The sequence below is a fragment of the Cetorhinus maximus genome, chromosome 22 (genome assembly GCF_964194155.1).
Source record: "Cetorhinus maximus chromosome 22, sCetMax3.hap1.1, whole genome shotgun sequence".
NCBI classification, from domain to species: Eukaryota; Metazoa; Chordata; class Chondrichthyes; order Lamniformes; family Cetorhinidae; genus Cetorhinus; species Cetorhinus maximus.
The window spans coordinates 24,978,319-25,000,982 of NC_135900.1; the positions used below are offsets into that span (position 1 = coordinate 24,978,319).

The 22,664-nt window shown below is 44.6% G+C and overlaps 1 protein-coding gene across 1 annotated transcript in view; it reads left to right on the forward strand.

The window, feature by feature from the left end:
• ppfia2 (PTPRF interacting protein alpha 2) overlaps positions 1–22,664 on the forward strand; it is a 373,178-nt gene that overhangs the window by 316,041 nt on the left and 34,473 nt on the right. The window contains exons 22-24 of the mRNA XM_078567936.1: positions 18,236–18,262; positions 20,358–20,533; positions 21,338–21,435. Coding sequence (XP_078424062.1) covers positions 18,236–18,262; positions 20,358–20,533; positions 21,338–21,435 — 301 coding nt within the window. The remainder of the gene's footprint in view (positions 1–18,235; positions 18,263–20,357; positions 20,534–21,337; positions 21,436–22,664) is intronic.

Below are 22,664 nucleotides of genomic sequence, written 5' to 3' on the forward strand. Positions count from 1 at the left end.
GTGCAGATCAAGGTACTTTTTAAAAGAGTTTAGAGTTTCTGCCTCTACCACCACCTTGGGCAACGAATTCCAGACACCCACTACCCTCTGCGTAAAAAAGTTCTTCCTCATGTTCCCCCTACATCTTCTGCCACTTATCTTGAATCTATGTTCCCTGGTTCTAGAATTCTCCACCAAGGGAAACAATTTTATCCTGTCCACTCTATCTATTCCCCTCATAGTTTTATACACCTCAATCTAGTCACCTCTCAGCCTTCTTTGTTCTAAGGCAAATAACCCCAACCTATCCAATCTCTCCTCGTAGCTACACTTTTCTAACCCTGACAACATTCTTGTAAACCTCCTGTGCACTCTCTCCAGAGCTATTACGTCCTTCCTGTAATGTGGTGACCAGAACTGCACACAATACTCCAGTTGTAGTCTCACCAGTGTTTTATACAATTCCAACATTATATCCTTACTTTTATATTCTATACCTCTGCCAATGAAGGAGAGCATTCCATTGATCTACCCCATAGACTAGTATCCCAGTTCACTTCAGCTAACTCAGCTTTCATGCCCACATAGTTGCCCTTGCTTAAGTTTAAAATACTAGTCATAGACCTACTCTTCACATCCCCCAGATTAGGTAATTCAAATTTGGTCTGTGATCAGGGACAGGAGGGTGTGACTGTAGGCAAGACAAGTGTGGGGACCTAGGGGGTAGCGTTTGAGGAGCTTCGGCCCCTGCAATTGTCCAACAGTTATGAGATTCATGCAAACTGTGTGGATGAGAGCAGGGACTGCAGGGAGGATGAGCGAATTGACCACAACACCGTGGTGCAGGGAGCCATTCAAGTGGGGGGAGGAAATAGGGACATAGCAGTGTAGTGGATAGTATAATTAGGGGGATAGATACTGTTCTCTGCAGCCTGAGTGTGAGTCCCGAAGACTATGTTGCCTGCCTGGTGCCAGGGTTAAGGACATCTCCTCAGGGTTGGAAAGGAACTTGAAGTGGGAGGGGAGGGATCCAGTTGTTTTTGTCCATGTTGGTACCAACGACATTGATAGGACTAGAAAGGAAGCTCTGCTGAAAGAATTTGAACAGCTAAGAGCTAAATAAAAAAGCAGAACTTCCAAGGTAATAATCTCAGGATTACTACCTGAGCCACGGACAAACTGGCATAGAGTAAATAAAGTCAAGGCATTAAATGTGTGGCTCAAAGATTGGTGTGGTAGGAATGGGTTTCAGTTCACGGGGCACTGGTACCAGTACTGGGGTAGAAGGGAGCTGTTCCAGTGGGACGGGCTTCATTGAACCATGCTGGGACAAGTGTCCTGGTGAATCAAATAACTAGGGCTGTAGAGAGGGCTTTAAACTAAATAGACAGTGGTGAAGGGTTCTGGAGAGGGGATACGCAGGCTTAGAAAGCAAAAGGATATGGCAGCATTGCAGGCCAGCTATTTAGGTAATGATACCCAAAGTGTGACAGTAAGGAACAGAGTCTATAAGTATTAAAAATTGGCAGCAAATAGGGTCAAAAGGTGAAAAAATGGTAAAAAGGCAAAATTAATGGCTCTTTAATTAAATGCATGTAGTATTTGGAATAGAATTAATTAATTAACAGCACAAATAGAGGTTAATGGTATGATCATATAGCCATTACAGAGACATGGTTACAAGGAGATCAAAGCTGGGAACTAAATATTCAGGAGTATGTGACTTTTCGAAAGGACAGACAGAAAGGAAAGGGTGTTGGGGTAGCCTTGTTAGTGCAAGATGGAATAAGTGCAACAGCAAGAAATGATCTTGGATCAGAAGATGTACAATCCTTATAGGTGGAGGTAAGAAATAACAAGAGGAAGAAGACACTGGTGGGAATAGTCTATAGGCCCCCTAACAGTAGCTATACTGTAGGACAGAGGATAAATCAGGAGATAATGACAGCATGTAAAAAAGGCAGTGCCTTAATCATAGGTGACTTTAATCTTCATGTATTTTGGGAAAATCAAATTGGCAGAGGTAGCCACGAGCAAGAATTCATAGAGTGTATTCGGGGCAGTTTCTAGAACAACATGTTGTGGATCCAGCCAGGGATCAGGCTATTTTGATCTGGTAATATGTAATGAGGCAGGTTTAATAAATGACCTCGGAATAAAAGATCCTCTAGGAAACAGTGACCATAACGTGGTAGAATTTAGCATTCAGTTTGAGAGTGAGAAACCTGGGTCAGAAACAACTGTGCTAAACTTTAATGAGGGTAATTATAAAGGAACGAGGGCAGAGTTGGCTGAAGTGGGCTGGGAAAGGAGTTTGGTAGAAAGGATGGTTGATGAACAATGGCAGACATTTAAGCAAATAGTTCATCACTCACAACAAAGATATATCCCAGTGAGGAAGGATTCTAGGAAGGGGATAAACCAACCATGGTTAAGCAAGGAAGTTAAGGATAGTATCAAATTGAAAGGAAAAACATACAATGTGGCAAAGATTAGTGGTAAACCAGAGGATTGGGAAAGTTCAAAAAAACAACAAAAGATGACCAAAAAATAATGAGAGAAAAAAAACTTTGAGGGTAAACTAGCAAGTAATACAAAAATGGACAGTAAGAGCTTTTTTAAATATGTAAAAAGGAAGAAAGAGGCCAAAGTGAACATGGGCCCTTTAGAGAATGAAGTTGGGGAAATAATAATTGGGAACCAGGAAATGGCAGAGGAGTTGAATAAATATTTTACATCAGTCTTCACGGTAGAAGACACAAATAGCATTCCAAATATACTAAATAATCAAGGGGCAAAAGGGAGAAGAAAATAAATACAACAACTATAACTAGGGAAAAAGTACTAGGGAAACTAATGGGTCTCAAGGCCGATAAGTCCCCTGGACCTGATAGATTGCATTCAAGGATATTAAAGGTAGTAGCTGCAGAGATAGCGGATGTACTGGTAGTAATCTTCCAAGAATTCTTAGATTCTGGAAAAGTCCTAGAGGATTGGAAAATTTCCAATGTAACACCCTTATTCAAAAAGGGAGGGAGACGAAAAAACAGGTAACTATAGGGCAGTTAGCTTAACAACTGTCATTGGGAAAATGTTGGAGTCTATTATAAAGGATGTAATAGCAGAGCATTTAGAAATGCATAATCTAATTAAGCAGAGTCAGCATGGCCTCATGAAGGAGAAATCATGCCTGACAAATTTATTTGAATTCTTTGAGGAGGTAACAAGCATGACAGATAAAGGGGAACCAGTAGATGTAATATATTTGTATTTACAAAAGGCGTTCAATAAGGTACCGCACATAAGGCTACTTAATAAGATAAGAGCCCATTGTGTTGGGGGTAGTATATTAGCATGGATAGAGGATTGGCTAATGAATAGAAGACAGAGAGTTGGGATAAGGGAGAGATTTTCAGGATGGCAAACTGTAACTAGTGGAGTGCCACAGTGATTGGTGCTGGGGCCATAATTATTTACAATGTATATTAATGACTTGAATGCAGGAAGTGAATGTGCTATCGCCAAGTTTGCGGATGACCCAAAAGTACGTGGGAAGACAAGTGGTGAGGATGACACAAAGAGTCTACAGAGGGATATAGACAGGTTAAGTGAGTGGCTAAAAACTTGGAAGATGGAATATAATGTGGAAAATGTGAGGTTATGCATTTTGGCAGGAAGAATAAAGGAGCTAAATATTATTTAAATGGAGAAAGACTGCAGGAAGCTGCAGCACAGAGGGATTTTGGGGTTCTCATTCATGTATCACAAAAAGCTAGCATACAAGTAATAGGGAGGGCACATGGAATGTTGGCCTTTATTTCAAAAGGAATGGAGCATAAAAATAGGGAAATCTTGTCAAAACTATACAAGGCACTAGTTAGACCACACCTAGAACACTGTGTACAGTTTTGGTCCCCTTATCTAAGGAAGGATATACTGGCATCAGAGGCAGTCCAGAGAAGGTTCACTAGGTTGATCCCGGGTATGGAGGGATTTTCTTAGGAGGAGAGGTTGAGTAGGTTGGGCCTGTACTCATTGGAGTTTAGAAGAATGAGAGGCAACCTTATTGAAACATATAAGATTCTTATAGGGCTTGACAGGATAGATGCTGAGAGGTTGTTTCCCTTTGTGGGAGTGTCTAGGACCAGAGAGCATAATCTGTGTAAGGGGTCACCCATTTAAGACAGAGATGAGGAGGAATTTCTTCTCTCAGAGGGTAGTGAATCTGTGGAATTCTTTACCGCAGAGGGCTGTAGAGGCTGGGTTGTTAAGTATAGTCAAGGCTGAAATAGACAGATTTTTAATCAGTAAGGGAATCAAGGGTTATGGGGAAACGGCAGGAAAGTGTAGTTGAGGATTATCAGATCAGCCATGATCTCACTGAATGGCAGAGCATACTCAATGGGCAGAATGGACTACTCCTGATCCTACGACTTGTGGTCTTATCTTCTCCCTTTCAAACTAGATATAAATTTCAATCGTATTGTGGTCGCACAATTATTTATTGTTATTTACTATATGGTCAACCTAAACTCCGCAGACCAGGAAATTCCTCTGGCGATTCCCGCTCCTTCAACATTACGTCACTGGAGGTGCATCATAAACCCTGGTATTTCTGCCGGTCTATCTGATATCTGATATATCTGATGAAATAGTGATTATAAGAGCAGAAACAGACTTAAGAAATTTCCTGACCTTGGTTTCCTGGTTTGGATTAGAGCATGAGTCTCAAAAAGACGCCCACAGAAATATTTTGCCAATGCTAACGTAATAATTACTCTATGTAAATTTTTATGATCACACTGCATTTTACTCACTTTTGACATAATCAAATTTGAATTGATAGTCTAATTAGGCTTCCAGCCTTTGGGTTCTTTGGGTAACTAAAAAGGTAGCCCTGAACGATGTGTTAATATTTTCCAGAATTCTTATAGATGTAATAACTATATAGATGTAATAACTCATGGGAATTTTTTGTTTAAAAAACACCACCAGAGTTGGAAATCTGAAAAAGAACCTAAAACTGTTGCAAACAAACAGCAAGTATGTCAGCATCTGGTGAAAGAGCAGAGAAGTTAAAATTCTGATGAAAGGCTGCGGGTTAAAATTTATACATGTTTTCTGCACAGGTAGTCACTGACCTGCCATGTGTGTCCTGCATTTTCTGTTTTTGTTATTAATTCAGAGGGGTTAAATTTACCAAATTGCTGGTTGAATGCAAGTTTTAATATAGTCACTCTAATTGTTTAACAACTGTATTAACACACAAAGGGATATTATGAGAGCCAATGCACTGGCAAACAAAATTGCATCCCCAAACCCTGCCAATCCAATCTGCTTACAAAAATCGCTACTCAGAGCTTGACCTTCAAAAAAACTGAAATTCTGTCACAGGAAAATGTAAGCTCAATTTGTGTTGTCACTGCATACTAATGATTTTCTAACAATGTGTAATCAAATGCCGACCTCCAAAACAAGCCACTGCATAAATTTGAAATCTGGTTAAAAGCAATGTGTAAAGATAATGTAAATAAGCCTGTAGATGTATGTTCAAATACCTTAATGTTTGCTAATATGTAACTTCAGTATCTAACTCATGAAAATGATGTTCCATTTTAAATATCTTTAGACCTCATAAAAAGTAGACTATGTGCAGAATTTTCCCAGATTTGCACTAAGTGTGGTAGAGGGCGGATAAAGCGACGTTTTACCTGCCGGCCGCGATAGCGGGTTTTCACACCATATCATCCCAAACCCGCCACATTATTTATGCACTCCTGGGAAACACACCATTTCCATGGCAGGCGGGCTCTCATTCACCCATCAGCCATCACCCCATCACTGCATCTCACCGGGCGCCATGTTTAAAGCCCAGATGGAAGCACAGCGCTCATTGCTTCCAGCTCACCACTGTTGCACGCAAGACATGGCCAGCAAAGGAAAAAAGACTGCAGCTACTTGCCTCAACAACGGGCCCCTCAAGCAACTGCTGGATGCCATGGAGGCCCACTGGGATGTCCTGTAACCCCGCGCTGGCCGCAGGATGGGCAACAACGTGACCAATCCAGCTCGGGAGGTGGTGGCAGCAGTGGTCAGCGCCAACACCCTTCAGAAGAGGACAGCCACCAGTGCCGCAAGAGGATGAATGATTTCCTCCGTTCCGCCAGGGTAAGTCACTCTTCTCATCACTCTCAACTCACAAACCCATCACACATCCACTGGGCCCTCACTCACTGCCAGTTCAAGGGACATCACCATTCACTCTCACATGCACCATCATTGCCCTCATCCTGCTTATGGGACCAAGCACCACCCACACAGGCCATACTTATCATCTGGCCTGGCAGGTGTCTTGCTTATTCTTTCTCCATCTCTACCCATGCAGTACAAGCTGGCACACAACAAAAGAGAGAGGTTGCAGACCAGTGGCAGAATGCCCGAAATAAAGTTCCTCATGGTCTTTGAAAACAGAGCCATCCAGCTGGCCGGCCACGATCTGGTCCAGTCTGTGCTGACAGTGAGGTCTGCGCTGCTCTATCAAGTGAGGATCCAGCAGTGCAACATCCATCAGACAACCATGCTGTGAGTGATGTGTCCTACTTCAAAGGCCACTGCCATGTACTAATTATCTCTCCTTGCTTTCGCAGGCACATCTGTCAAACAGCCGACAGAGTCCATGACCCAGAGCCTCCAATCAAGTACCAAATAAACTTATGGAGAGGAATCTGGAGGCACCCTCCCTGAAGTCCCATCACAGCACTCGTCCACACCCTCCACTAGTGCAGAGGCACACACCTTGGTGGGACCTAGCTTTCGCGTCGCCCCGGGATGACAATCAAAACTAAAGACAAAGTCTGAAGGAAACTTACAAACATCAAATCAAAATGTGATTAAGAGGGTCGATAAAGCACCCCAGTCCCTGCAGTGCTCGCTGGGCACCGTTGAGGAAGGCCTCAACGGTGCCGGCAGACACCGCGTGCTCCCTCCCCAGGGACACCCAGCCATGAACGTAGCCGCAGAAGAAGAGCAGACAGCCGGGTTGGACAACACCCAGGCAATGAAGTGAAGGGTGTGCAGCAGCAGCAACCCGTACAGGAAACCCCTCTGCGCCTTGCTAAAGGGCATGGAGGGCATTTCCGTGAGGCGGCTTGGGTTGTGGGGCACCGGCTTCCGAGGGAAGGTTCGGGGTTTGGGACCAATGTGGAATTCCGTCCAAACAGGGGTATGCTCAGACGGAAGACCACCGCGCACCTGGGCCACTTTGAGGCCCAGCATGACTTCGGGGCTGAGCACAACCGTCCTGAATGGCATTGGCCGCGAGCCGGATGTCCAAGGACGCGCGACGCACCAACTCCTGTGGAAGCATCCAGCCCACTCCTCCGCCACCCAGCACGTCCCCGATCCTGGTCACCCCAGCAGCCACAGCCCTCCTCTCTGCCAGCCACCGAAACGGGCGGAGGAGCAGATTCCTGAACAACAGCTCTCTGACGATAGCTGCTACACTGACGGGGGAGAGCTGCGTTGCGAGGCAACCATGTTCCAGACTTTGATCAGGTCCTGGTAAAAGATGGGCAACGCCTGCAAGGAACCACGGAGGCCCCTCAGGTTTATAATCAGGAGCTGCACGTCATAATTCAGCCCGTGCACCAGGCAGAAGAAATAACGTCGCCAGGGCACACCATCTCGGAGGGGGCTCAACGTAAAGGTATCGCTGCAGGGCCTGAAGACGGAAGGTCGCCACCTGGGTGCATAGGCATACTAGTGCCTGACCGCCCTCCACAAGCGGGAGACTCAGAACCTCAGGAGCGAGCCAGTGCAGCCTTTTTGTCTCAAAAGAAGTCGACGAGCACTCTCTGGATTTTCGTGACAAAGTCCAGGGGAGGGGTCAAAGTGACCAGCTGGTACCACAGCATGGCGGCAGTCAGCTGGTTTATGACCAGAACTCGACCCCGGTAAGACAGCACTCGGAGCAGTCCTGTCCAGCGCCGCAGGCGAGTGGTGACTTTGGTCTCCACTCCTGAAAACATACAGATGCCTGCACCTCGGCGGTGCTTGTCATTGCTGACAGAATGTAGTGGGCAGGCACCACAGAGTTCTCTCATTCTCTCGTTGTGCTCTCAGCACCTTTAACAAGGGGCTGGCCCCCATCTCTCCAGCATCCGTGACCACTGATGCTGTGCTCCAGCTCCTGAAGAGCTCAGGCGCTGAAGTCGGGCAAAACATCAGGAGAATTAACTCTTTTGGAGTCAACCAAATAAACTAAATTAACAAAATCAGAGACAAAATAAACACAGCCCCTTAATTAACTGTAAAACCAACGACAAAATTTAAAGGAAACTTACAAACATCAAACCAAAATGTGATTAAGAGGGTCAATAAAGCACACCAGCCCCCACGGTGCTCGCTGGGCACAGAAAGCCTCGACTGTGCCAGCAGACACCGCGTGCTCTCTCTCCAGGGACACCCAGCTGCAAACGTAGCCACGGAAGAAGGGCAGACAGTCGGGTCGAACAACCCCCTTAATCGCCCGCTGCCAGGACCTGTTAATGGCTAATTTGGCCAAGCCCAGGAGCAGGTTCACGAGGAGGTCCTCCCCCCTCCCAGCCCCCCTACGCACCAGGTGCCTGTAGATCAGGAGCGTGGGACTGAAGTGCAAACAAATCAGCAATAAAAGGTTTTTTAAATAACTGAAAAGGGAGTACAGCCTACAACAGCTTACGTAAACATGGTCCACGAACTCGACAAGACTGCAAAAAGGTCAGATATCTTGGGAGTCCGTGTACTGACACATCCTACGATTGTACGGAACTGCTGCATGCAACACCCTCCACCCCAAGTCCCCGATGGAAAGCAGGAGGACACCTCCGTAGAGGGCCCCCCAACGGGGACCTCCGCCGCCGTATGAAAACAACGCACGCCAGGGCGTGTCCGTGCAGTGGGCGAAGGCAAGGAAGTGAAGGGTGTGCAGCAGCAGCAGCCCATACATGAAACCCCTCTGCGCCGTGCTAAAGGACACAGAGCGCATTTCTGTGAGGCGGCTCAGGTTGCGGAGCACCAGCTCCCGAGGGAAGGTTCGGGCCTTGGGGCCAATGTGGAATTCCGTCCAAATAGAGGTACGCTCAGACGGAAGACCACCACGCACCTGAGTCACCTCGAGGCCCAGATGACTTCCGGTCCGAGCACGACTGTCCTGAGGTCTTGAATGGCATTGGCCGCAAGCCGGACGTCCACGGACGTGAAATGCGCCAACTCCATGGCCCATTCCTCCGCCACCCAGCACGTCCCCGATCCTGGTCACTCCGGCAGCCACAGCCCTCCTCTCTGCCAGCAACTGAAATGGATGGAGGGGCAGATTCCTGAGCAGTGGCTCTCTGACGATAGCTGCTACTCCTGACGGGGGAGAGCCGCGTTGCGAGGCGACCATGTTCCAAACTTTGATCAGGTCCTGGTAAAAGATGGGCAATGTCTGCAAGGAGCCACGAAGGCCCCTCAGGAGCTGCACATCATAATTCAGCCTGTGCACCATCTCGGAGGGGGCTCGACGTAAAGGTATCGCTGCAGGACCCGAGGGCGGAAGGACGCCACCTGGGTGTGTAGGCACACCAGCACCTGACCACCCTCCACAAGTGGGAGACTCAGAACCTCAGCAGCGAGCCAGTGCAGCCTTTTTGTCCCAAAAGAAATCGTCGAGCATTCTCTGGATTTTCATGACAAAGTCCAGGGGAGGGGTCAAAGTGACCAGCTGGTACCACAGCATGGCGGCAATCAGCTGGTTTATGACCAGAACTCGACCCCGGTAAGACAGCACTCGGAGCAGTCCTGTCCAGCGCCGCAGGTGAGTGATGACTTTGGTCTCCACTCCTGAAAACATACAGATGCCTGCACCTCGGCGGTGCTTGTCATTGCTGACAGAATGTAGTGGGCAAGCACCACAGAGTTCTCTCATTCCCTCGACGTGCTTGCAGCACCTTTAACGAGGGGCTGGCCCCCATCTCTCCAGCATCCGTGACCACTGATGCTGTGCTCCAGCTCCTGAAGAGCTCAGGCGCTGAAGTCGGACAAAACATCAGATGCTTCTAGTTTCATGGCTGCATCTCTATGATATGACCCTGATCATGGAGCCCAAGCGAGCTGCCCTCAGCAAGACAGGAGTCAGACATTCTAAGAGGAAATGTGAAGACTTATGGAGTGTCCTCACTGCATGTCATCATCATCCTCTGCAATCAAGCAACTATTAGGGCCTCCACTGAATCTCCATGACAGGAGCATTCTCACTGAGGGTATTCGTGCTGCCATAAGCCAGACTGGAGTCAAATGTTCACAAATGCGATTTGAGGATCTATGGGATCGCCTCACTGCATGTCGTCATCATCCTCCTCAAATCAGCAGCTATGAGGGCCTCCTGAGTGCATCTACCTCATCTAGCCAGTGCAAGCGCCTCATCCCCATTACCTTCATCTCTGAGGACCTCCTCAGCCTCAACCCCGTCGGCATCCTCCTCATTGGAGGAGATGTGCAGCTCCTCCATCTCCTCCTCAGCCAGCTTGTCTCCCCGTTGCATCACCAGGTTGTAAAGGGCGCAGCAGACGATGATGCATGACACCCCCTGCGGACTGTATTGGAGGGCTCCACCAGACCATTCCAGGCACCGGGACCTCATCTTCGGCATCCCGATGGTCTGCTCCACCAAGTTGTGAGCTGCAGCATGAGCATCAGTATTCCGTCGCTCTGCTGCAGTCTGAGGCCGCCGCACGGGTGTCATCAGCCATTGCCTCTGCGGGTAGCCCTTGTCGCCTAGGAGCTATCCCTGCAGCTTCTGTGGACCCTGGAAGACTCCAGGGATCTGTGACCAACTGAGGATGTAGGCATCATGCACACTCCCAGGAACCCATGCGCACACCTGCAGGATGCGTTTCTGGTTGTCGCATACCAGCTGCACATTCAGTGAGTGGAATCCCTTGCGCTTGAGGTCCACCGTGTGTAGCGACGGAGACCTGAGCGCCACATGGTGCAGTCAATTGCATCTTGCACCTGAGGAATCTGAAGAATCCAATGGCCCTTGCATCCTAGCTGTCACGGTCCTGGGCGAAATGCACAAATTTGTGTGCCCTTGAGAAGATGGCATCTGTGACCTCATGGATGCATTTGTGGGTGGCGGCTTGTGATACCCCACAGAGCTCACCTGTGAAGCCCTGAAAGGAGCCACTGGCATAGAAATTGTGTGCCGCGGTCACTTTCACAGCCACAGACAGTGGATGCTCTCCATGTTCCCTTAGCGCCAAGTCCTGCAGTGAGTGGCAGATGTGAGCAACCAGGTCCCCAGACATGCGCAGTCGTCAGCAACACTGGTCCTCGGTCATCTGCAGGAATGACAGGCGGCGTCTATAGACCTTGGGTGTCACTAGGCGCCGACCAGCCATGGCTCGCTGTCGCTCCTGGGCAGCATGTGCGGGAGCCCCAGCAGTCCCTTCTTCATGAGGTTGCTGCTCCTGCCTTTGCGTGGCCAGGAGTCTCAGTCGCGCTCTCCTCCATCTTCTCTGCTCTCTATAGGCCATCAGGCATGCAGCTAGGTCACCAGGTTCCACGCTCCTAATGTGGTCTTCCTGTGGCATGAAAGAGAGATGTGGTTAGCATGGGTGTACTTAGCACCTTTCCTAGTCCTGTGTGATGGCCCCTTAACACTTCCTGAAGAGTGCTGGCCACCCCTCGGATGGCCACAGATGAGTGTTCTGCGTTGCTGCCTGTCAGCCTGAGACATGGGGGAGACTGCTCCTAACTGAGATGCTGAGATTGTAGGTGACTGGTACATGGCCAGTGTTGGTGAGGAGATTGTACAACGTGTGCAGTTCAACTGCTCCGTGGTCCAGTAACGTGGTTCCGGACTCAGTCTGTGGCGGGTGGGGTAAGGGCTGGAGTGCTTGGCGGCATTTTGGTGCCTCCGCTTTGCTTGCATGGGTGGGCAGTCTAGGAGCCCAACCTCTATCATATCACTGTGGCTGTGCCTGAAGTGTCTCAGTTGCAGAGGAATGGTCAGCTTATACAGGTGTCCCTACTGCGTGGCCACTTCCCTCACCTATCCTGCCCTCCACCTCAATTTCTTGTGCGCAGGATCCAATACCAGGGCAGCACTTGCCCCGGACACCCCCTTTCCCCCCCGACAACAGTCACCTCCGAGACTGGGCAGTAGTTGTCCCTGGAAACGCCCCCCCAACAACAGTCACCTGCATGGCAGGGTGGCACTTCACCCAGGCCCCCCCCAGTGCCCCTGAAGCCTGCCAGGCAACAGGCAACCCTGGCGAGTTCTGCAGAGCAATGCTGTTCACTCACCTCCAGTTCCCCCAAAGTGAAGGCCACCAAGTGTGTGCTGGTGTGAAACACGTCAACGTGCTGTCCCGCCGACGTGGATGGTGGTGCAAGAGCCTGGCAAGATGGCCTCTAAATGATATGCTGATGTATTACAATGAGCTCCCCAACGACCGTTAGCAGGAAACGCGGCCTGTCTTTAGTGAGCTGAGCGGACGATTGCGAACTGCCTTCCTACCGTTGTGAAACCAATCACGCCATGTTGTCTGCGCACACCACCTATCACGCCCGCTGCCAGTGGGCATGGAAAATTCCGCCCTATGTAGATGTAATTCTGTTTCCAATATTTAACACATCTTTGGTACGTTTTGTATCTGATAATGTGCGATAAATTGAAAGGATCTAAAAAATCTTACTGAGCTATCTGAGCACAGGTGAGATAGTCTGTGTTTTTGTGCATGAATGAAAGAATACCTGAAACTTTTCCCACAATGAAAACATTTTGCTTAATCTAAAGGAAATGATGGTTCTGAAATCTTGATTGCTTTGTAGCTGTTGAAGAATACTGTTGTACTTTAAACTGAGAATGGAAAAAAACACTGGTCCTGAAATTCTGAAGAGTTTTCCCAGTACCCTGACATAGCCCCTACAGGAGCCCAACAGAACCCTCAGAGAAATAAAGCAAATAGTTCTCTAGAAGCTCTGTCAGTCCGCTGCTGACTAATTTCACATGTGGCAAATATAGAGATGTAAAATGCATTGTGTAATGGTTCGCCAATAAACACTGACATACCATACAATATAGGTGTTTAATATTTTAAGTTTTATGTAATACTTACTGTTGATTATGCTATTATGGAAACATGTCAGCTTTCCCTCCTCCCCCCTATTTTATTGACATTTTTTACTCATTTATTTTAAATGAGTTCATGCTCCTGATAAAATGAGAAAATGTTGATATGACAGCATTAAGGATAAATGTGACAACATTGTCTATAGTACTTTCCAGATTATAATAACCATAGGACAATGGTACAGTGTTTGGGATTATCTAAATGTATGTGACAGCGGAATTCCAAATACATAAATCATGTGGCCAGAATTTCCCAGTCATCGAGGCCCGTTCGCCGACGCGTAAAATGACGTGGGATGGCGTTGGGCGGAACTCCCAACGTCACCTTGCTTCGTTTTAATTTTCAGGTCGGTGGGGCTCAGCCGAATCAACTGTGCACCCACCGACCTGTCAGTGGCCTAATTAATGGACCTGCCTGTCCAATTTTAAGGTTGACGGGCAGGCCGGGAGCCCTGGCGGGCTTCAGAGAAAGCATGAAACCTCATCAACGGGCGGGATGAGATTTCATGTAGGTTTTTAAAAATTTAGTAAAAGTGTATGGACATGTCCCAACGCATGTGTCACATGAGGGGACATGTCAGGGAATTTTTTTTTTACTTTATTTTTAACATTTTTTAATGTGGACCTCCCTGAGGCAGCACTTAGCCTCAGGGAGATGAGTGCGCTCTTTCACGCGCATGTATGAAAGAGCACACTCTCAGCTCAGGGAACCCCCCCCCGCAACATGCACATGTGGAAGAGTGGCGGACGTCACGCTGGGCAGGCCTTAATTGGTCCACCCACGTAAAATGGTGGTGCGTCCCCGATTGGGGGCGCTGATCGGAGGCGCGCCTCCACGTGCCCGCTCCTGAACTTCCCCCAACGGGCGGGAAATTCTGCCCCATACATATAATCTCAAATTGGCATTTCATTCAACTATATTAATTAATGAGGATTAGTTCAAAATATTCCCTCTCCTTTTCAGCCAAAAAACAAGTTTGCCCAAAGATAGGTTTTGTCAGGTCCAATTAGCCCACATTTTGATATCAATTAGGCTAATTCAGTTTATAAAAAAGTAATTCTTTTAGTTACCAGAAGTCCAAGTCTAATATTTCCAAAGGCATGTTATTGGGAAAATAGTGCTTCAGATCTGGTATCCTAGATGTTCAATTTTTGCAGTCATGGGCTGCATTGAATTACAGGTGAATTTCCATGTGGTTTTCACAATCTCCTCCACAACTTTGGATAAAAATTGGTGGAGCCCCAGAGAAACAGTATAAATTCTTCAATCTTCTGCTGAGGTTACAGAGGGAAGTCGGTAGAATCTTCACAGAAATTCCAGACACACAACTTTATTGTGAGTGCAGATGAAGCCCCTTTATCCCTGATGCAAAATTGTCCTCTCCTCTATTTCCTCTTTTGTTTCAATCTCTCTGTCTCAACTTCTGTCTTTTTCTCTCAACCCTAATGTCAGACTCTCTTTTTTATTTATGTATGTCTATGGGCTGGAATTTCACAGGTTAGGAGACTCCACAAACCTTTAAAAATGGCGGCTGGGACCCGATTCCAGGATTCCCGGCACCCTCAATTTTCACCAGCACAGGATAATGGTGCAAGCTGGTACAGGTTGTGAGCCCACACCTTACACTCCCAACCTGGCTGGTTCCATTGCAGGGATATGCAGCTCCTAGCCCTCCGCAATTTTCATGGAGTCAGGCCAGCATTTTAAGGAGCCGTGGCTCATGGCCCCTCAGAGGTATTGTGAATCATAGTGTCGATGAGGGAACCTTTTGAAAGGTAAGTTCAAAAGGTCTTACCCATTACCCTTTCCAACCTATGCCCTTACACCCACCCCCTGGGCCTTCATGCCCTCCATGCCAATCTTTGGCACTTTCATGCCTGTTCACCTAGTATACACGCTGTACAGAACCATTGAACCCTGTAGTAACAATAGCAAATGTGGAAAGGATTTTAAAAAAGTAATTTCCACATTCTTTAAAAAAAATGCTTTTACTGGATTCCTATACAAGTATCAATCATCCAGACCCTTTAGAGTATCAATAGCTGAAACTGCAAGTACTGACACCTCGTTGTGTCAATAAACATTGTGCAATAGCTCACAGTGAAAGAGCTGTCAATCAAGCAATATTTTCCCTGGGGTGCAACTGTTTCAATAGAGTAATGGATATCTGGGCTCTCAGCCTATCCTCATTATGCATTCTTGGCTGAGAGCCCTGACATCCATTTGCCTTGGCACCCGGCAGCCCCTGTGACTGCCTCCAACTCTTTCTGGGGGCGACAGGCCAGACTCCAGTATGCATCAGTGCCCAAAATGAAAATCCTGCATTTGCAGAGACTGTCTCCTGAAGTGGGCATGCCAAGCTGGGAAATTTCCCAACTCCTGTTACTCAGCTCTAGGATGAAAATCCAGTCCAATGTCATTGGTCTTTCTCTTCAGTCTTTCTCCACATTCTTTTCTGTTTTCCCTTCACTGTCTTCGCTACTGACTGTCTCAACTCCACTTTTTCCTTTTCTTCTCTTTTTTTATCTCTATTTCTTTGGCATTGCACCTGTAGGAATTGTATCATCGCACTCCTTGAAGAAGAATGAAGGCATTCTCCTGGTGCCTTGTTGAATACTTTATCACTCAATCAATGTCCCTAGTCATTCAGCTCATTGTAGAATCTTGTTGTGTGCAAGTTTTCTGTCATGTTTATCTATCTGACTACACTTCAAAAATAACTGGTCAGTTACAAACCTTTTTTGGGTATCTTGTGGACATGAAAGGTTCATAATAAGTGTAAGTTCTTTCTTTTTTCTAACAGTTACTGGGAGCACAAGTTGCAGATCAATCCAATGAACCCCTCCTGACAAAATTTGTCCTACTACCTGTGATCTTTCAAAGTTCCCACACACCCACTGTCAGATCAAGGATCAAAAGAAGAACATTGCAGCCAGATTTTCTCTAATAGGCATGGGCTGGACAGCCCTAACAAAGAACATTCAAAGATCCAAAGACTTGTGATTTTAATTTTAACTAATCAACCCGACCAACTCTATTCAGAAGCCCTTAAATGCATTCCTGGCATAAAGGTTGCTGTTGCAACATTACACTTTAACACCACCACACACTAGATAATCCATGTTCTCTGTGAACCAATGACTTGTGGTACATAGATATCCAGTTACCCTAAATGATAATGTCATTAAGGTCATCCAAGATGTAATTATATAATTGTTATAGTCAACATTTATTTCTGTGAAGTATTATTTTATGTCAAAATAAACTCATTTTAAAATGTTGAAAATGGTAGGAAATTAGAATTATGTCATACTGCTGCAGTTAATGTGTACTTCAGTTACTAATATCTAATCAGAAATCTAAAATTCAATCTAGATTGTTCTGCATTGATATACTTAATGTTATGTGTGTGATGCTGGATCATAACTGTGTACAAATTTGTAATAGAGATCAAAGTCATCATCATTTTTTCCCCCTGATGTTAGTGTTCATTCTAAACCTCGGAGTGATAATCAAATTAAAATCTCCACTTGGAAACATACTTCCTAATTTGTGGCCACAATAAAAAATATAATAAATTCTGTCAGTTGACACCCCCAAAAATATTTTTAAGCAGCCTATAAAAATGATAGTTAATATTATGCATGATTCACAGAATCTGAATTCTGAATTATTTTATTTTACCTTGGGGCTATTTGAAAGCCAATTGAGATAACTCAGACAAAAAACAAATTCTAGAGAAACAACTAGCAATTTTTGAATATTTTTAAAATGCTATATAGCTTGTCGAGTGATAACTCAAGCATGTTTGTTTTTTACTAGTTTGAATTGTCATTCCATGGGTAATGAGATTGCTTATTCCCATTGAGTAACATACAAAATGCTGATGAAACATGAGTGTAATGTGTGCAAGCTGAATACGCCTGAATAGGGCAGTCATCACTTAAAAGAAGTCCAACACAGATAAATGTGAGGTAGTACATTTTGATAGGTAGAAAGGTCACTTATTATTTAGAAGATGCAAGCCTAGGCGGGGTAGAGGAACAAAGGGATCTTAGAGTACAAATACACCAATTACTAAACATTGTGTCACAAGTTAGCAAGGACTTTAAAAAATGCAAACTAAGCACTAGGCTTTATTTCTAGAGGGATAGAACTGATAAGTAGTGGAAGTTATGCTAAACCTGTATTGAACTTGGGTGTCACTACACTTAAGGCGAAATTTTACGCCAGCGGGATTTTATGGTCCCGCCAAAGTCAGTGGAATTTAGAATGGCTCGCCGTATTTTATGGCCCTGACCCTGCTGCAATGAGGTTGAAAAAGTCCGGCCTAAGGGTACTGCATACTACTGAAATCACCATATTATAGAAAGGATACAGAGGCACTGGAGGAGGTGCAGAGAAGAGTTACAAGGGTACCAAAAATGTGTGGGAATACATATCAAGAAAGGATTGACAGGCTGGGCCTCTTTTCTCCTGAAAAAGGAATGTTGTGAGCTCTTTAAAATTATGAATGGCTTTGAAGAGTAGATATTGAGAGAATGTTTTCTCTTGTGGGCAAGAGGATAACTAGAGGTCCTCAATATAAGATAGTCACCAAGAAATCCAATAGGGAATTCAGAACAAACTTCCTTACCCAAAGAGTGTTAAGAATGTGAAACCTATTATCACAGGGAGTGGTTGCAATGAATAGATTAGAGGCATTTAAGGGGAAGCTAGATAAGAACTTGAGGGAAAAGGGAATGTATGGTTACAATGGTGGATTTAGATGAGAAAAGACGGGGGGAGACTTGAGTGAAGCATAAGCGCAGCATGGACTGGTTAGGCTAAATGACCTGTTTCTGTATTGTAACCCCCATGCAACCCTATGTAAATATGTAATAGCATTTATATATTTTTTAATACATTGAAAAGTACAGTATTTCATTTTGAAAAATCCTTAAGCATATTCAGGCTCACAGCTTGTTTCATTTTAGTTTGACTGAAGTCTTGTGAAACTAATGCATATTTTACCACTTTCATTTGAGAATCATATGACCTATCAACTCTGCATTTTATTGCTTGATTTTTATTAACTGTGCTTTCTGGTAATCTTTAAGGAGTCTGAAGAAGGCAGTTGGGCTCAGGTAATGCATGTTAAAACACACAATTCAGTTTGAAGATTTTAGTGCTTAAATGGTTCACTCCTCAATGCTTCTTAACTGATTCTATAACATGCATGGGAAAGCATCTCAAGAGCTGTGAACTTTTTTATAGGTTAAATATAGATATTTATCCAGTATCAATGCACTTCAGATAGAGTAATGGTTTGTTATCCGCATGTGCCAAAGAGAAATGGAAGATGTGGGCTGAGAATCTGTGGGTTTATTCCATTGGCATAAGTGCTACGGAAAGCCTGTCAACAATCTCTACTTCTAACCCTGGGCAGTTGTCTGAGGTCAGAAGGAGATTCTGTAAGGATAATGCAGAATGAGCTATTTAGTCTTTCTGTAACGAACTCAGCATTTTATTTACAGGTTCATGCCAAGACCCGCACCTAAACTCCAGGCGGGCTCTACTGGGCTGAGTACTGGCGTTCCTGGTTGAGCCTGGTATAACATCTGCTCAGTGTAACCCAGTTGTTGGGCAAGGAAATTGCTGGCCTGAGAGACCCCTTCATCCAGGCCAACGTCCTCTGGCTTACTGGGCCATATTTGGATGATCAATAGAAACTTGGTGCAAAGACCAAGACCTGGCATACTTAGGGCTGGGCAACATTTCTACTCCCTCCGTTGCACTTTCAGTAGACTTGCCTTCTGAGTACCTCATTAGGGATTCAGATTTGGGTTTGATAGAGTATATAAAAATGTTAATGTTTTTCTTCACCATGTAATGTAATCATTTAGCAAATTTTGACTAAAATCAAAGCATGGAAGATACCAATATGCATGAAGTCAAGTGGTTTCACTTGGATATGGATAGTGTATTCCTTAGAGTTGCTTCTGCACTACTGGCAGTTTTTGACATTTATATTCCCATCTTTCCAGTGGTGTTGTTTCTCATGCTTCATCTTCCTAAGCATCAACAATAAATACACAACAAACATGAGCTTAGGTATCGTTTTATGGTCAATGCCCAGTACATGGGCGCTCATAGGTACAAAATTCTGTATATGCACAAAAAGTGAACAGCACATAGTTAAAAGTTGCTGTGAATTGAATATGGACAGCAAAGAGAGGATGCCTCGTTCTTATGCTCTTCCAGGTTATCCTCCCACTCCTTTTGCTCAAGTGAGATTCACTAATTTAGGGGATTTTTTAAACCTTCTTCCCCAATTGTACTTATTTCTATGAGTGTTGTGATTATATTTTTTAAATGTTCCATCTTTCAAACTGAATGGATAGAATTTTCCAGTAAAGTTACACTGGATACCCAGCATCACCCCAGCAGAATGCAATACATCTGCTAGCTGTTTGCTGTTGATTGCTAGTTCCAAGATGTCCAAATACAGGTTGGTGTTTTGTAATGGCATGCAAATAACAAAAGTATATTATTGGATTTATTTCCCATCGTTTGCACCCTTGTAATTTTTGGAAAGAAATGCCTGTGTGTTCCTAGCATCCAAGGTTGCTATAACAGTTGGGGGGTGTGGGGGAGGGGGGTGTAATTTATAAATTAAAGGATGGCTTTAACCTGTGTCAAATACCTTTACTAAGGTTTTTTTCAGTAAGCCACCAACTATGTTACACTACAACAGGCCACACCCTACCAATCCAAAATATGCAAAATAGCCTAACTACTGTATGTCAGATAGCCTGGAGTGGTGGAAATTCCACTCCAACAAATATCCACCAGAATTTTATCAAAGTGCAAAACCCTACCCACTAATTTTAGATTTGACCAGGACTAGAATATCTACCTTTTCAATGCTTGTTATGAAATGCTGCTCAAATTCCTTATTAATGGCATTAATAATGAATTATTTGCTTTTCATTCATGTTTGTTAATCAATCCTTGAAAGTCTGTAGTTCAACATAATAACACTAATCATTCAGAAATATTCCTGTAGTGCTACTTATTGACATACTGCCACTATTTACTCATGTTTTTGCTAAAATTAGGAAACAGAAAGAAACATGGTCATGTGCTAGCAACTGTTTATGTATTTTAAAACTTTTTTGTTTGTTAAATAACTATGGCCCAGGTGAATTTAGATAAAGCTGTTCTTGCGTTTTCCATCAGACATTGGCTTATGGTGACATGAATCACGAATGGATTGGTAATGAATGGCTTCCTAGTCTAGGATTACCTCAGTACCGCAGCTACTTCATGGAGTGCCTGGTAGATGCAAGAATGTTGGATCATTTGACAAAGAAGGATCTTCGTATTCATTTAAAAATGGTGGATAGCTTTCATCGGTATGCTTGATCTTAAAAAAAAAGTCCATATTTAAAATACACTGTATTGCAGATGTGCAAGTTTTTTTTTAAATTCATCATGGGTTGACTTGGAGAAGCTAAAATCTGTAGCCCTTACAGCACATTGCTACCAAACATTATCCTGGGCCCAGATACACTATGCCGTGGCATTCTCCAGTGGAGTCTCTGCCTGTTCCAAACAAGATCATCGACATAAGGGACAAAACTAGGGGGGAAAGAATGCCAGCTAGATCAGCAGTTTCAGTCATCCAAGCCTGGCTTGAGCGCAGCAGTTCAGCACATTGTGTGAAAAGAGACCAACCAGCCCACCGATTGTTGTGGGGCCTACCTCGGGGCCCTGGTCTGGATTATAGCTTAGGCCCCCAAAGATTTGAAAAATACTGGCTGCATTTTTCAACCACCTGTTAACAAGGACCAATCCCACACTGACGTGCTGTTTTGGGGTACAGAAATCAGGTACTACTCTCTACAATTTGCAACCTCAATAATATGGAGGGTTTCTGAGATGTGCCAATAGTGGTGTGAACACCCACCTAGTTTATTTAATTTCCATGATCCTCCAAGACCCCTGAAGCTTCGGTGGGGTAAGCATCAGAGGTCACTGACAAGCAGATCCCAACATTTAACCCTGGATCAAAGACCCTTGGATCTTCAATGCCAAAATATTCATTAACTTAATTATTATAATGCATTTGTCTGACAACTTGCCTTTTAAAGCTCTATTAATTTGTTTTGAAAACACTTTGCAACAATTGCAAAAACTGTTGTATTGTTCTTGTTCAGGACAAGTTTACAGTATGGTATTATGTGCTTGAAGCGGTTGAACTATGACCGAAAAGAACTGGAAAAGAGAAGAGAATTAAGCCAACATGAAATTAAAGGTGAGAGATTTGTTACTGCTGTTTGAAAATAAGTGGCACATGGAACATCTAATTGTATATATGTAATATATAAAATAGTGTGTGGTATTCTCCTAGTGGGTGGAATTTTATAAATCCATCAAAGTCAAAGGACTCTTGAATGGCTCCCTGCAATTTACGGCCCCGCCCCCACCACGATGGTGGTAAAGTTCCGCACAGCGAGTCAGAACATATACTGAAGTATAATGTCAGAAATATAATGGTTAAAGTGTGATGAGAAGTGTAACACTTTCTGGGAGTTATTACTATGCATAGAAATTTTAATATATGAAGATTGCCCTTCGCAAGGGCAATTAGGAATGGCCTAGCCAGAAACATCCACATCCCAGAAAAAAATTTTTAAAAGATGAACGTGTGCATTTGTTTTGTATCTTTAAGTATGGATATATATGGTAGTCAGTCTTTAGAAATACTTAAATTGCCTTTCACAAACACTCATTTGTACTCTAAAAACGTCTTTATAAACATACGAACATGTGAATTAGGAGGAAGAGTAGGCCTTTCAGCCACTCAAGCCTGCTCTGCCATTCAATAAGATCATGGCTGCTCTGATTTTGGCTTCAACTGCACGTTCCTTCCTATCCCTATACCTTTTGACACCCTTGTCAGTAAAGAATCTATTTAATTCATCCTTAAATATATTCAAATATCCTGCCTCCAACACTCTCTTGGAAGAGAGTTCCACAGACTCACGAACCTTTGAGAGAAAAAAATTTCTCCTCATCTTCTTAAAATGGAGATCCGTTATTTTTAAAATGTGTCCCCTACTTCAAGTTTCTCTAACAAAGGGAAACATCCACTCAGTCAAGTCTCCTCAGAATCTTATATCGCCTTCATTCTTCTAAACTCCAACGGATGCAGGTCCAAACTTTCCTCATAAGATAACCCCTCATTCCTGGCAACTGCTTCTAATGCAATGATGTCCTTTCTTAAATAAGGAGACCAAAACTGTACACAGTACTCTAGATGTGGGCTCACCAATACCCTGTGCAACTGGAGCAAAACGTCCTTACTTATATATTGCATCCCCCTTGCTTTAAATGCCAACTCTCCATTTGCCTTCCTAATCACTTGTTGTATCTGCATACTAACTTTTTGTGATTCATGCACCAGAATAACCAGATCCCTCTGTACCACAGAGTTCTGCAATCCCTCCCCATTGAAATAATATGTTACTTTTTCATTCTTCC